We start from the raw sequence: 15,342 nt of genomic DNA on the forward strand, positions 1-15,342 counted from the left end.
CCAAGACGGAACTTTTTTAAATATTTTTTTAATTCGTTTAAATAATAAAAAGAGATTTAAAATATCATGAGTGTTAAAAATAGTGTTTTTTCTCAACATTTGTCTATTTATATTCAATTATAAAAGCAATAAAGAATAAAAAAGTGACATTTTAAGTTGGAGTTATCACTCGGTGTGCGTCGACTGACAGTAATACCCACCCAAACCCTTCGCTTGAGGCGTGCAAAATTACAGACCTTTCTAGGGTGCTCTAAGAATATTCTCATTTAATTTAAAGTTTCTACGCTCGGTCGTTTGTCTTCTAGGTTGCCTCAATCTGTATAGTAAGTCAGGGCAAAGGGTTTGTAGTTATATATCATCATCATCATCAGCCATTGTGCGTCCACTGCTGAACATAGGCCTCTTTCAAGCAGCGCCAACTTTTCCTATTTTCGGCTTTCCTCATCCAGTCGATGCCTGCCACTTTTCGGAGGTCGTCGCTCCATCTAGTAGGGGGGCGTCCGACACTCCGTTTACCGACACGCGGTCTCCACTCGAGAACCTTTCGACTCCAACGTCCATCGGTCCTCCCACAAACGTGACCAGCCCACTGCCACTTTAGTACGCTAACACGAAAGGCTATGTCAGTTACTTTAGTTCTTTGGCGAATCACTTCGTTACGGATCTTATCCCTCAAAGAAATACCAAGCATAGCTCTTTCCATAGCACGCTGAGCGACTTGAAGTTTGTGAATTAGCCTCGCTGTCAGTGTCCACGTTTCGGCACCGTAAGTCATGACCGGCAGGACGCACTGATCGAAAACTTTTGTCTTCAGGCATTGCGGTATGGGTGACGAGAAGACTCGGCGGAGTTTGCCGAACGCTCCCCAGCCCAGCTGTATTCTTCTATCGATCTCCTTCTCGAAACTGTTTCTATCCAACTGAACGATTTGTCCAAGATATGTATATTCTTTAACAGTTTCGAGAATAGACCCATCGACAGTGACTTGCCCCGGAACGATCAGATTATTAAGCATAATCTTGGTCTTGTCCAAGTTCATCCGGAGGCCGACATTTTGCGAGGCAGCATGAAGGCCATCGATCATTTGTTGAAGCTCCTGCAGCGAACCCGCGATGATAACGATATCATCTGCAAATCGAAGATGTGAAATAAGCTCACCATTTATATTTATGCCATGTCCTTTCCAATCTAGCGTTTTGAAGACATCTTCCAAAGCATTTGAAAATAGCTTTGGAGACAGGATATCTCCTTGTCTCACCCCGCGATGCAATTGGATAGGTCTTGTAAACGCGCCTTGTACTTGGACAGACATAACAGCTGCGCTATACAAGCATTTCAGCACCTTGATGTAACGCCAGTCTACTTGGGATCGCTGCAGGGATTCCACAATTGCCCAGGTTTCGATTGAGTCAAACGCTTTCTCATAATCCACGAATGCAAGACACAGAGGCTGGTTGTACTCGTTGGACTTCTGTAGAATTTGCCTCAACGTGTGTATGTGGTCTAGAGTACTGTATCCACTCCGAAACCCTGCCTGCTCCGGCGGCTGGAAATCATCGAGCCTACGTGACAACCGGTTCGTGATGACCCTTGAAAACAACTTATAGATGTGGCTTAGGAGCGAGATAGGACGGTAGTTCTTGAGGAGTGTTTTGTCACCCTTTTTAAAAAACAAAACTACTATGCTCCTATTCCACGCCTTCGGAGTTCTCCCATTCTGAATAACAGAATCAAAAAGCCTCTGTAGCTCCTTAGTTATATATAGCGTCTTTCAAATAATCGTCCCATAGCGTCGTTATAAAGTTATGCAGTGTTTTACCACCCATAAGTTCTTCATATGAGAGCTCCATTCAAACATCTGATGTTTGAATGGAGCGTGACAAAACAGTGAATAACTCCGTCTTTATTCCAAGTTTATTTCTAAGGCCCATTGAAGATTAATGACTGCTACGCTACTGTGAAATAATAAACTAATATTATTTCTGCTTAATACAGTAATAATCATATGATAAACAAATTGAGTAATTAATTCTATAACTTTTATTCAATGTCAGTTATTAAGACCTTCTACGGGTGTGCAGTTCAGATGAAAGATTCTAGTTTTAAGTTTTTTTTTATTTTCAAACTTCAGAGCGTGACAAAAACAGTGAATAACTCCGCCTTTATTCCACGTTTATTTCTAAGGCCCATTGAACAGTACTGACTGCTACGCCACTGTGAAATAATAAACGAATATTATTTCTGCTTAATACAGTAATAATCATAACATAAACAAATTGAGTGTGTTCATTCTACAATTTTTATTCAATACCAGTTATGACGACTTCCTTCCGGTGTGTAGTTCAAATGGAAGTTTTTTTTTAAATATTTAACTGTGGATTGAAAACATTATATTTTTGGTAAAATAATATAAAATCATCATCACCACATCCACCCATTACCGGCCCACTACAGAGCACGAGTCTCCTCCCACAATGAGAAGGGGTTAAGGCCGTAGTCCACCACGCTGGCCCAGTGCGGATTGGTGGAAATTCCCAAACACCTTTGTGTTGGTAACACCAAAGCTACCACCAATAGTATTGAGAGTTATGTAGAACTCTCAGGCATGCAGGTTTCCTCACGATGTTTTCCTCCACCGTTGAAGCAAGCGATAGGTATTTTAATTACTTAAAACGCACATAACTTAGAAAAGTTACAAGTGCGAGGTACTGGGAGAACTCGGCCCCCTAAGGGAAATGCGATATGGGGTTATGCTCCCAAAATTGCCCGCCCGTGCCGGACCTCCCATTTGTAAGACGATAGAGCGTGCTGCGCCACGGAAGACGACGTGATACTAAAAAAAAACGTGTGTGTACTTATGTAGACGCGTTAAAAGGTATACTTCTTTGGAGTAACAAGATACAATTTTTTTTTGAAAAAAACACACTAACAATAGAAGGTATTTAATACATTGATGATATTATAACGTATTATCCATGTAGTTATGTTATTATCGTACAACCAAGTTTAACTCACATTCAAATTTGAGATGAGAATGCAGACTTTGACAATTGAAAGTGTAGGTACACTGTCAAAACTTTTTTGAAAACTAAAATGATGACTATAGCTAACTTCAGGGTGTCGGTTTTTCGTGACGGTGTGCGCGCGCATCGTTAAAATTTACTCTCATCATTTTTCCCTAACGCGCCATAAGAAGTATAACTTCAATATTAACATCCCTTTATGATATATTTCCTTGAGGACGCAAGAACAATTAATTTGCTAGTGTTCTAAGAATGATTCACATATTTACCAAGTTATAAAATAAAGATAACCTTTTAACCTTACTTCGCTTTAAAGTACATATCACTATCTATTCACTGAAAATAAATGTGTTGAATAACGGAGTTCACAAATTATAAATATTAGTATCGTAAATAAGTAAACTTATAGAGAAATTCGTAATTGTTCTCGATTCGAGATTTCACAGAAGTATTATCAATTTTATTCCACTAGTTGTTTCTCTCAACTTTGTCGCTCACTATTCTGTCTTTAAAAATCCTACGAGAGTAATAAATAACTTTATTCGTAATAATACTTTTATCTCTCGAGGGATATAATGAAAGTGTCCACGTCCTAAAATCCACGTGTCCACGTCCGCAATGGGCGGTGGTACCTTAATTGCTGTTCACCGCATACTTAATACTAATATTCTGAATGTACGTCCGTTGCCTGTATTTCCCGATGCTGAAATCACTCAAATCAATATATCACTATGTCGCGGCCCCACACATAAAAATCTTCGTTTGTTCTGTTGTTATTTCCCACAGAATGCACATCAAATATGGTCTCAACATCAACTTTTCGAGCACCTTTCAGACTTAAACATTGAAAATCCAACGGATGAATTTTTAGTGGTTGGTGATTTTAATATAAAAAACGGAGAGTGGCACTGTGACACTCGCGAATCATACTATACTTTAACAAATCCTACTGTTGACCAACTTACAACCCAACTTTCGTCTTTTTTATGTTTTACTGGTTGGATGCAATTTAACTGTATCAGTAATATGAATTATAGATATTTAGACTTAGTTATATCTAGCTCTCAATGTGCAGTGACTAGATGTGAACCACTATCGCTACCTGAAGACGGTCACCATCCTGCACTCAATGTAAACGTCGATGTGCAATATGTGCAACCCAGTCTACGTCCGCCTCCTCGCTTGGTACGACGTTTTCATACTGCCGATTACCACATCATTAATGCAGAGTTAGGGAAGGTGAACTGGAGCGAGCGTCTCGGTGACAGGAGTGTGGTAGATGCCGTAGACGAATTCTATTCAATAGTTAATATAACAATTGATAAGTTTATACCGTCCAAGCTTGTCATTAATAATACGAGATATCCAAGTTGGTACTCTCGTCCATTAGTTAAACTTTTGAATAAAAAATTGAAAATACATAAGAAATGGAAAATTTATTGCAGGAAATCTGATTACATATTGTTTTCTCATCTACGGCTTGAATTCAAAATTTTGGAAGCTTCATGTTATAGTTCGTTTATTCAGCGTACAGAAGGTAATATTTCTTTAAACTCAAAATGCTTTTGGTCATTCTTACAGTCAAAATATAACGTTAATAGAATACCTGATAGTCTATATCTAGATAATGAAAATGCATATGATGGGCAACGAATAGCGGATCTTTTCAATAAATTTTTTGAATCGGTCTTCGAAAACCATTCGATTGCTATTTCGAACATCAACAATTTTAACTCTTCACAAGCACTTATTGGAAACGTAAAAATAAATACTGAAATAGTTGAAAAGTACTTATCAGGTCTTGATTCGACTAAAGGCAGTGGCCCTGATGGTCTTCATCCCTTATTCCTTAAAAAATGTAGCAAACAATTGTCTAAGCCCATAACACTTTTGTTCCAGAGATCTCTCAATTCAGGAGTAATGCCAAACACTTGGAAACGTTCTATCGTTGTTCCTATCCATAAAAATGGAGATAAACACAACATACGTAATTATCGCGGTATATCTAAATTATCAGTCATTCCTAAACTCTTCGAAAAGATTATATATGACACGTTATTCCCAGCAGTACGACCATTATTGACGCCCTTTCAACATGGGTTTATAAATAAACGCTCTACGGAAACCAATCTATGCCAACTTCTTGATGTCACTTTAGAGGCAATGGACAATGGTTTCCAGGTTGATGCCGTGTACACCGATTACTCGAAGGCTTTTGATAAAATATCCCACGATATCTTAATTAGGAAGCTAGAGGCAATCGGTATACATGGTGACCTCCTGAGATGGCTCACATCATATCTCCGTGAACGTACTCAAGCAGTTGCTGTCAAGGGATATACTGCTACTTTTGTACCAATTGCATCTGGAGTACCGCAGGGTTCTCACCTCGGGCCTTTACTTTTTAACATTTTTATCAACGATGTTGTAAATTGTATCAAAAAGTCTAACTTACTTTTATATGCTGACGACACAAAAATCTTTAATATAATTAAAACAGAAAAAGACTGTCAAGATTTGCAGAATGACTTAGACCATGTCAGTCAATACTGTATAAAAAACGGTTTAACTTTGAATGTTGATAAATGTTGTTCAATTACCTTTACGAGGAAAAAGAAAATTATACCTTACAGTTATAATTTACTCGGTACAAAATTACGTAGAGTAGATGAGGTAAGAGACCTGGGAGTCCAGTTGGATAGTCGATTATCGTTTGAACCTCATCTAAATATTATTCGTAATAAAGCTTATAAAATGCTTGGTTTTGTTTTGCGTCAGACTATTGATTTTAAGAACCCAAATACACTCATTTTACTTTTCAACTCACTCGTAAGATCCCACCTAGAATATGCTTCCATTGCTTGGAATCCGCATTACGCCATTCACGTGGATATGATAGAGAGCATTCAGCGTAAATTTTTTAAGTGTGTTAGTAAAAGATTTAATTCCTTTGACCCTACAAAATTAAACTCTTTACAACTTAGAAGAGAACACAAAGATCAGATTTTTTTGTACAAAATAATAAACGGCCTAATCGATTGCCAATATCTGACAAATAAAATAAAATTTTGTGTTCCCAAATCCGACAAACGTACTAATCGTAAAATGAATACGTACCTTCTCCCACGTGCTAAGACCAATTATAGCCGGAACAGATTTATTATAAGAACATGTGATATTTACAATAATAAGTATCAACATATAGACCAATTTTATTATAAGTATGGAAAGTTTGTATCTGCTATCAAAAAATGCACTTGAATGTGTGTTTTTTCTTAGACTAACTTTTTGTAAATGAGCAATCATTTTTGCGTTATTAACTTATTGTAACTAGTATTACTTAGTATAAGTTACTTATATATAATTAAACCAAACTCCCGTATCATTATGATAATTTTAATTAATAGTGAAAACTTTATTGGCTTGTGTAAGATCTATAATTAAGTTTATCCATTGTAGAAATTTATTTATAGCTGTTTGTTTTCCAAATAAAAAAAAAAAAAAAAAAAAAAAAGTACGGGAACAGGGAATAGGAAAAGTTTACCCCCGTTTATTATAACACGGGTAGGTATATATGTATTTTTGGATATTATTTCCACTTGTGCGCCACCAGTGCTCTGTGAGTTGATAAAGCTGGTGGAGAAGATACATTGTTATTATTGATAATTGTCGCCTCCTCGAGACGATTACCTCCCCGGGAAAAGAATAAAAAATTATCTCTAACTCTATCTAATTATCGATGTTGAAATAACATTATATGTGTTATAATAAACGGGGGTAAACTTCTCTAATTCCACGTCCCCGTGCTTTAGCAGGTGGACACGTTAATTATACCCCTTGTCGGGGGATATAATCGGGGGATATAATTTTTGTCTCCTGCCTGTGTTAGCCCTGCTGCCCATGCTAGCCGTGCTGTTTGTTAGAATGGGCTCCACGAGAGAATTATGTCTATCCATTATCTCATCAATCTCATTAGAAAAAATATGACTCACGGGTAGAGATAACTATGTCGTGGTGCGCACATGCTAGCTCTACTGTTTGCAAAGTTATACATTTAAAACACTCTAAATCGCTTGGCGGCACGCCTTTGACGTGGTAGTTAGCCTCGGCCGAAGCCTCCCACCAGACCAGACCATAGAAAATTCAGATATTACAAGTTCCCGAACCACAGAGCTCACTTCCGCGCCAGAGAGGTCGTCAAAAGGTTTTTTATTGGGATGTGGACCCAAAGAAGAGAAGGGGTTAAGGCCGTAGTCCACAACGCTGGCCCAGTGGAGATTGGTGGTGGGACCCAAAGATGCTGCATTATTATTATGGTACGCCCGTTACATTTTCACAACGTTACTCTATGGTACAGGCCATTATGGTACCAGGTAAACGAGAGTTGATTAGTAGGTATATTTTGAAGGGACAAAAGAAAAATAAATTCGGCTACTTACAAAATATTTAAACTTCAAAACAAGTTAGGCTTCTTTAAGTGGTACTTCTACACTATACGTATGGCATTTTTTTTCAGTTAGTCAGTTTGGTTATAAAGTAAAGTTAGAAACAGATTAAAGGACTTTCTCCGTACTATCTTAGGCTTCGGCCGAGGCCAGTTACCACCCTTAAAACTGAAAAATATCTTAGCTATACTATTTAATCGGAGACAGATATCAAACGTCACAATATAAAAAGTAATGAACTTATATAAAAACTCCATACATGACACCTCCCTTCTTTTTTTCTAAGGAAACACAAGGCACATCAAAAGTAAAACTAAACAATGCTTCTAATTACTAGAACTAACATAAACCTTAATTTATGAGTACATGTCCAGCCCTAAGGTGAAAACCTAATAATCGGCTTCCTTATTCGCTTTGGGCGCATCACTGACGGTGGTTTTGTATATTCGGGCGAGGACGTAACTGCTGTTGTCATACCATCGTCAACCTCCTCCCCAACAATTTTCAAGCTGGGCTCACTAGAGCTCGTCCCCCGACTGAGACTCCTTGGCTTATACTTATTGTCTGATGTCGCGTTTATGGCTTCTTGTGAGAATGCCTCTTCGTTATCAAAGTTGATGACACTGGACAAGGAACATCGGACATGTGTGATCTGCGTCTGATTTGATCCACGTGTCTGGATAAAACACGATCATTTCCGGTGTCCACATCGCCGAGACCCTTCTGAAGCAATAACAGTTAGTTCCCTTTGACCACCTATCGCGAGACCCATATTCGCGAGCCCAGATTGAATCTCCTGGAGTCAAAAAACAAAGACGCGTGCCTCAGCGTAAGAACCCTTTAGGAGCATGGGTTTTGTCGGCGACTAGCTTTTACCTTAGTTTATAATAATTAATATAGGTAATTAAAGTCGTTGAAATAATTATTACAAGCGGTTAGTAAATTAGATATTTTAATTATGTAAAAAGAATCATTTTTTAATAATACTTTAGATTGTATAAGAAATATTGTATAATAAAGAGTCTCCATTGGCGGTCGAGTACTTTCACACTCGATAGCTCACCAAGAGTTCTCCCCCACGGGCTACTACTACCTGAAAACGGTGGTAGAACACGACCGTACGTGCGTGCGTAGCAAACGGGCGCCGACCAGCACACGAGACAGAGCTCAGAACATAACGCAATGTTCTATACCTGCCTTATTTCGCGCCTCGTCACCCATTGGGACACGTTCCCTTGGCGTTGCTTCGGCATAGAACACCGACGCGCCGCAACAGGTTTCATATAAATGCTATACCCCTAAAAGTTTTTCCCGAACGGTTTCGGACGGCAGCTCCGACACGACTGGAAAGAAAGGCGTAGGACTATTAGCTAAACGTGCTCTCCGCGGCCCGGGGTACATGTTCATGGGGGGCTTGATCAGGTATCCGCTGCACCCGGCCAACGGAGCGGAGGATGCGTGACCGCTGGAAAACAAGTCTAGAGGATGCCCTCTACGGCAAACTTACCATAGAGGCCATCCGCCCGGTCTTCGGCCAGTGGATTCAACGGGAGCATGGTTCACTCTCCTTCCGGCTCGTGCAGGTTATGATAGGCCATGGCTGTTTCGGTCATTACCTGCACCGTGTCGCGAGGAGGGAACCAACCCCGTCGTGTCATGAGTGCGGTGCTGCGGATGACACTGCTCAGCACACCCTTGAGGAGTGTCGCAGGTGGGATCCTCAGCGCCGCACTCTAGTAGCGGAAATCGGCGGGGACCTCTTGCTGCCCAGCGTTGCATTTGCCATGGGAAACTACTACCGCCATACTGATTTCTACGGCTAAGCAGCATTCCTGTGTACCGGTCTGAAGAGTTTTGTTGCCGGTGTCATTACAGGCTTAACACCAATGCCTCAGATTTTTGGACACAAGGCGGCACTATGTAAGGTTGCCTGGCAGAGATCGCTAATAAGCGATACCACCCTTAGTGTTCTGCTTCTATTTTTATGTTTCTTTTTTCTTGTATAATTATATTAATTCATGAGGTGTACAAAAAAAGATTAATAATAATAAGACATGTTCCAGTTTATAGGCCATTGTATTCAACTTAAATATAAAAAAAAAATTGGTTGTCTGTAAAGTCAGCTTACTGACGATAGTTGAACGTGACAACGTCGTAAGAAAATACTGACGGAATGGTTGCATTTTTCAAAAGAAAATTTTAATTTTATTGTTTGATAGATATTATCGTTACTATAAACAATTGACACCACATTCACTTTTCACTGGACTTCATCCTTGCCGAAAACATGTAAATGTATTATTGTATAGAAGCTGTCCACGCGGACGCATCGCTCACTCAAGTTAGAGAGAGACAGATGTTGAACGCGGTGGCCGACTGTGCCTCTCTGTCGCTCGCTCCGCGCTCTCGCTTGCACTTTAAGCCTTGAATGGAACGCCTCAGAGCGAGGTAACGCCGCATACGTCATGTTTTTTCGTGCGTGCAGCATGTCATAAAAGAGTAATAATATTAAGACATGTTCCAGTTTATAGGCCATTGTTTTCACCTTAAATATAAAAAAAAAAACTTAAATTGACAATACCACTGGGTGTGGAAGGGCCTTTACAATGACGCCCATCTTGGGTGTTTGACATTTGACCATCTCAGCAGATATGTATCAACGTAAGTAACGAATCAAACTTGAATCAAATAGAACGTTATTCTGAAATCCAGATCAGTTGTAATCGGGCGCTCGAAGGAGACGCGCGTTTTTGTTTTTAACTATTTACCTAATAGAATAACCCTGTGTTTTACGTGAAAAGTACATAAATGTAAGTGTTTTATTTTATTTACTTTCTTGCTAGGTTACTTTGTTGTATAAATAGGTGTGTTAATGTAACTATTTCCGCATTATTAACGAGTTTAGAGAGCTTTTTTTTGTTAAGTACGTAACTACCTAGGTTTCTTTATACGGCATAATCATATTAAAACCTTTTCATAACCGACTTTCAAATAAACAAAGCTTAAATCTGATCGATCCGCATAATTGTTTTGCAATATTACCTACCTACTTTATATGTTTTACAAATCTGAACCAGTTTTGATGATTCATTTCGATTATCACAAAGGCTTATATTTGCTAGTTTTTTTTATTTCCTCTTTTTAGTACCGTATATAACGTCCGGGAGGTATACAACGGGTTCCCCGGGCGTCTAACAAAGCCAACAAGAGGGACATGCCGTGTTGGTTTTTAGTTTGGGTATACCCCTTAAGAGGGGGAGTGCCACAGAACCTCCGTCCTGCCCCAGGGTCTTAGGTAGCAATAAAGCTTTTCCGCCAAGCAAAAAAAAAGGGTTCCGTACCCAAAGGGTAAAAAAGACCCCTGTTACTAAGACTCCGACGTCTGTCCGTGTGTCCGTATGTCCGTGTATCCGTCTGTCACCAGTAATTAACGTGTCCAGCTGCTAAAGCAGCTAATAAGGCTGCCTTTTAACACTACTGTTTTTATTGGATAGAAGCAGGCGTGCGTTCATCATCATCATCATCACATCAACCGATAGACGTCCACTGCTGGACATAAGTCTTTTGTAGGGAGTTCCAAGTTCCACGGTTCGACGCGCTTAATGTCGTCTGTCCACCTCGTTGGGGGTCGACCAACGCTGCGCTTACCAGTACGGGGCTGCCATTCCAGCACCTTGGGACCCCAACGTCCATCCTTTCTCCGAACTATGTGTCCGGCCCGTGGCGTTAAGGCGTGCGTTACTTTGCGAAAATCCATGATATATTATGTAAATTAAGGTTAATTGGCTTTACAACGTGAAAAGCAGGAGAATCTGTATGGTATTTATAATTTCTACAATCCTTAAACATAAGAATGGGAGGTTCGAATTGCTAAACGATGTCTATGTTTTCTTTTGGTATTTCTTTGTGTTTTGTTGCAATAAACTTAGTATTGCCACTGCGTTCGTTCGTTTACGGCGGTTTACCCCGTTAGTTTTCTGTCTGCATGACTAGATTTTTGCGAGCTCGATAGATAGAAACCCAAAAGATATTTGGGTGCAATCTAGGCTTCTGTAGGTAAATTCTATAAGCTAACGCGTGTTGCAACCTATCCTTTAGTGTCATCATCACTACAGGGCAGGGGTCTCTGCCCACAATGAGAAGGGTTTACGACGTAGTCCACCATGCGGGCCCCCTGGGGATTGGTAGACTCCACACGCCTTTGGCACATCATGGAGAACTCTCATGCAGGTTTCCTCACGATGTTTTTCTTCAACGTTGAAGCAAGCGGTATTATAATAGCTTAGAACGCACAGAAGTTACTAATGTTAGGGATGCTTGCTGGGATTCGAACTCGGCCCTTCGAAATTGAAACCAAAATCTTGCCGACTAGGCAATTACCACTTTTTTGTTTTTTTTATTATTTTTTTTTTTTAAATATAGACAAGTGCTTGACTGCAATCACACCTGGTGGTAAGTTAGGATGCAACCTAAGATGAAGCGCGCTTGCCTAGAAGATGCCTATTCACTCTTGATTTGAAGTTACCCAAATTATAGGTATCGGGGAAGACGGAAGATGGGAGGGCATTCCAAGCCTTTGCGGTGCGGATCAGAAAGGAAGAAGCAAAACGCTTCGTACGAGTTGATGGTATTTGAACAACGTAACGGTGCAGATTCTTTCGGTACCTCGCAGTTCGATGGTAGAAAGGCGATGGTTTAGCCAAATCGAATAGCTCCTGAGCACACTCTCCGGAATGTTTCTTGTAGAATACAGCCAGACAGGCAACCTTGCGCCCACTTCACAATCACATAATGTTTCGTGGAAGGATGGGAATAAAACTTGAATGTAAATATTCACATTGTTTAATATAACTCAAGGTTAATCGTGGAAACATTTTATCTCGCGATCTTATACTAATGTTTAAAGCTGAAGAGTTTGTTTGTTTGTTTAGTTAAACGCAATGACCTCAGGAACTACTGGTCCGATTTGAAGAATTATTTTAGTGCTGGATAGCTTATTTATAGAGAAGGGCTATAGGCTATTTGTCATCAAGCTAAGACCAAATGGAGCATAGCACCAATGAAGAATGTTTTTTTTTTTTCTTTTGTAAGCTTCCGTTGCGTGCGCTAAGTAAACGGTTAAAGTTACGATAAAATCATGCATAAAAAAGCTGTTCGTCTTTAAAATTTCTCAAAAAAAGTCCGGACGGTAAATGTTTATCTTTAAAGGTTGACTTTACAATGAATAAATGTGAAGTCATACAGATTCTCCTGGTTTTCGCGGACTATAGCAAATTAAGCTTAATTTTCCTAATATACCTATCATGGGTTCCCGCAAAGTAACGCCTGCTTCTATCCAATAGTATAGCAGTTATTTTGACTCCATATCCCCACACTCTGTTTCTACGCGACGTCAAATCGCTTAGCGGCACGTCTGAATCCATAATTATTATTCATGACCCGGAGTAAAAAAGCAAGCTGGTGATGTCAACAAAACTGAGTCATGTTTAGCCGAGTCATAGACCTAAGCAACTAGGAAAATACCTACTTGCGAGACAATGCTTTGAGAATTGTGACCATATAAAAAGTTATTTATGTTTTTTCTTCTTATAAGGCTACAGTACGTAGTGATATCAGGGGCATACGAACAAGTTGATATTTCCTTATATTGTGTTACAATAATTTTATAAAGTGGGTAAATAATTTAACTTATGATAACTATAAATTCATGTTTACCACAAATTTTATTAAATCGATTTCTTACACGATCGATTCTTTACAAATACGCTAATAATTATTATTTAATTTATAAATAGTTTTCAAGAAACAATTCAAATTATATTTGATTAACAACAAAAGTTCATGACATTGAGTCGGTGGGTATTTTGATAAAAATATCGATACCCTTTAGTCCTGTATGGACTCGAACGATGCAAAGATACCTCCCGCAGGGTGATTACGTATCTCGCGACAGACGTAAATCATGCAATCACTGCAGCTGTCAAACATCACTTTTCCATAAAATAAATAAACAAAAGACGTTTGACAGCTCCTGTGCTGAACACGGGGGCCTTTTGTATTTTAATTACAGCTATAACCTAAAATAAACTATTTAAAACGAAATAAAATCTATTTTGTACAATTACAGTATCGCTTCTCGGCCTTTATATTATATTTATAAAAGAATAATATTAAATATACATATATATTTTCATAATTACAGCTACTGATGTTATTCATTCATGAACAGTACCTATCTTTAGGGGTAAAAGTTGATGCAAACCTTGGACGATTAAATCAAACTAACTAGATTTTTCATTAATCGCCCCGAGATTTTTTTTGACTGGATCATCATCCAGTCTGAGATGCGCTAACCTGTTATGCGTTATTGACCCCAATTGCTTTCTACGCTGCTTCGTACGGGAACTCTAAATTAAAAAAAAAAACAATATTCCTTTATTTTAAGTAGGCCCAGTTTATAAGCACTTGTGAAACGTCAAGTATACAAAAGGTGGCAACTAACTACGGCTGAAATCGTATGTATAGAGGCCAGAAGAAGTCTGAAGGTGATATGTGAATATAGTGGGCCGATCCCGGCAGCACTGCAATGCCGGGCCGACCCGTGACAGGAGTGGAGCAAGCCCCGAACATCCCGTCGTTTTGCAAAAATCAGTTTAATATACTGGTCCCACATTGTGGGAACTTTCAGATATTAAGCTGAAAAGAACAGATACTACACTTTGATCTTAGCCAAAAGGCCGAGAAGCGATACCGTACACGTAGAAAATCGCGAGAGTGATTCAACGCTGTAGAATCTCTCTAGCGCGATGTAATATTTGGTACTGTTCTACTAGCGCCATCTGTGCAAACGATGTGAAACTCAGCGATAAATGTGAAGCGCATTTAGCGTTCGAAATCGGACACGTCAATGGTGCAAATTATGTTACACATAAACCTACCTTGAAAATTTTAAACTTAACTAAATACTGCTTAAAAATTTTATTGTACACAAATCTCTAAGCGGAACTAAATTTGCAGCTATTAAAGTAGTTGTGTCCTTTTTACAATGCTATCCTCTTGCGAGACAAACGTTATACGTTATAGTATATTAAACGTTATACGTTATAAAGTAATAAAAAGTAGGGCTAATGATTATACCTCCCAAATACTTCATACAATTAACAGCAGACGTGTCGGAATTCGAGAAGACGCTTTCCACTTAGTTCCGAGGTTTCTTATTGTAAAAATTTACTTTCCTTTTTACAGCATGAAACTCCTCGTGATATGGGCGGTGATCGCCCTTACGGCAGTTCACGCCAGGACCACAGCAAAACAGCAGACCATAACGCCACAGATAACTTCTTTGACTGATAAGGTAAGACCGTTTTAGATCATCTGCTTGAACCAAAAATCTGCGTAAAAATTTAGAAAATCACTTGTTAGACACTAAGTGTATGTACAAAGTTATTTTACATTTTACTTGGCACCGACTTAAAAATTTTATAATAATACCAATTAATTACCTACCTTAGAGAACATTATGGAGAACTCTCACGTACGCTCAACGGTTGCTTCAACGGTAAACGAAAACTCCTGTTCCTCACGATGTTTTCGAAAACTTCGAGGTGCGTTCCGGGATTCGAACGCGCCCTCCCCCGAAAGTGGAGACGAAGTCCTACGCACTGGGCTATCATAGCTTAATAAAAAATGTTTATTTCTTGCTTTTGAGTTGTTTCACAAAGTCTTTTTGTGTATTTTATTTTTCACGCTTTTTTTATACTATCTCACAACTATTTACAAGATATTTATTTTCACGAGGCCGGGGTGCTAATATTTTAAGAGTCCTTCCAGCACATCACCATTAGTTCGTTTATTATGACGAGCGTGAAATGCTT

At 39.1% G+C, this 15,342-nt stretch overlaps 1 protein-coding gene and 1 non-coding gene across 2 annotated transcripts in view; one reads left to right on the top strand and one right to left on the bottom strand.

The window, feature by feature from the left end:
- The first annotated feature begins 10,122 nt into the window (after positions 1 to 10,122).
- LOC120635594 (gelsolin-like) overlaps positions 10,123 to 15,342 on the top strand; it is a 30,695-nt gene continuing 25,475 nt past the window's right edge. Inside the window, exons 1-2 of the mRNA XM_039906604.1 lie at positions 10,123 to 10,278; positions 14,714 to 14,822. Coding sequence (XP_039762538.1) covers positions 14,715 to 14,822 — 108 coding nt within the window. The 5' untranslated portion in view covers positions 10,123 to 10,278; position 14,714. The remainder of the gene's footprint in view (positions 10,279 to 14,713; positions 14,823 to 15,342) is intronic.
- LOC120635887 lies at positions 14,025 to 14,217 on the bottom strand. The gene has a single exon (XR_005659307.1). It is a non-coding gene; the product is annotated as a U2 spliceosomal RNA (small nuclear RNA).

Source organism: Pararge aegeria, chromosome 27 (assembly GCF_905163445.1).
Source record: "Pararge aegeria chromosome 27, ilParAegt1.1, whole genome shotgun sequence".
Classification (NCBI taxonomy): Eukaryota; Metazoa; Arthropoda; class Insecta; order Lepidoptera; family Nymphalidae; genus Pararge; species Pararge aegeria.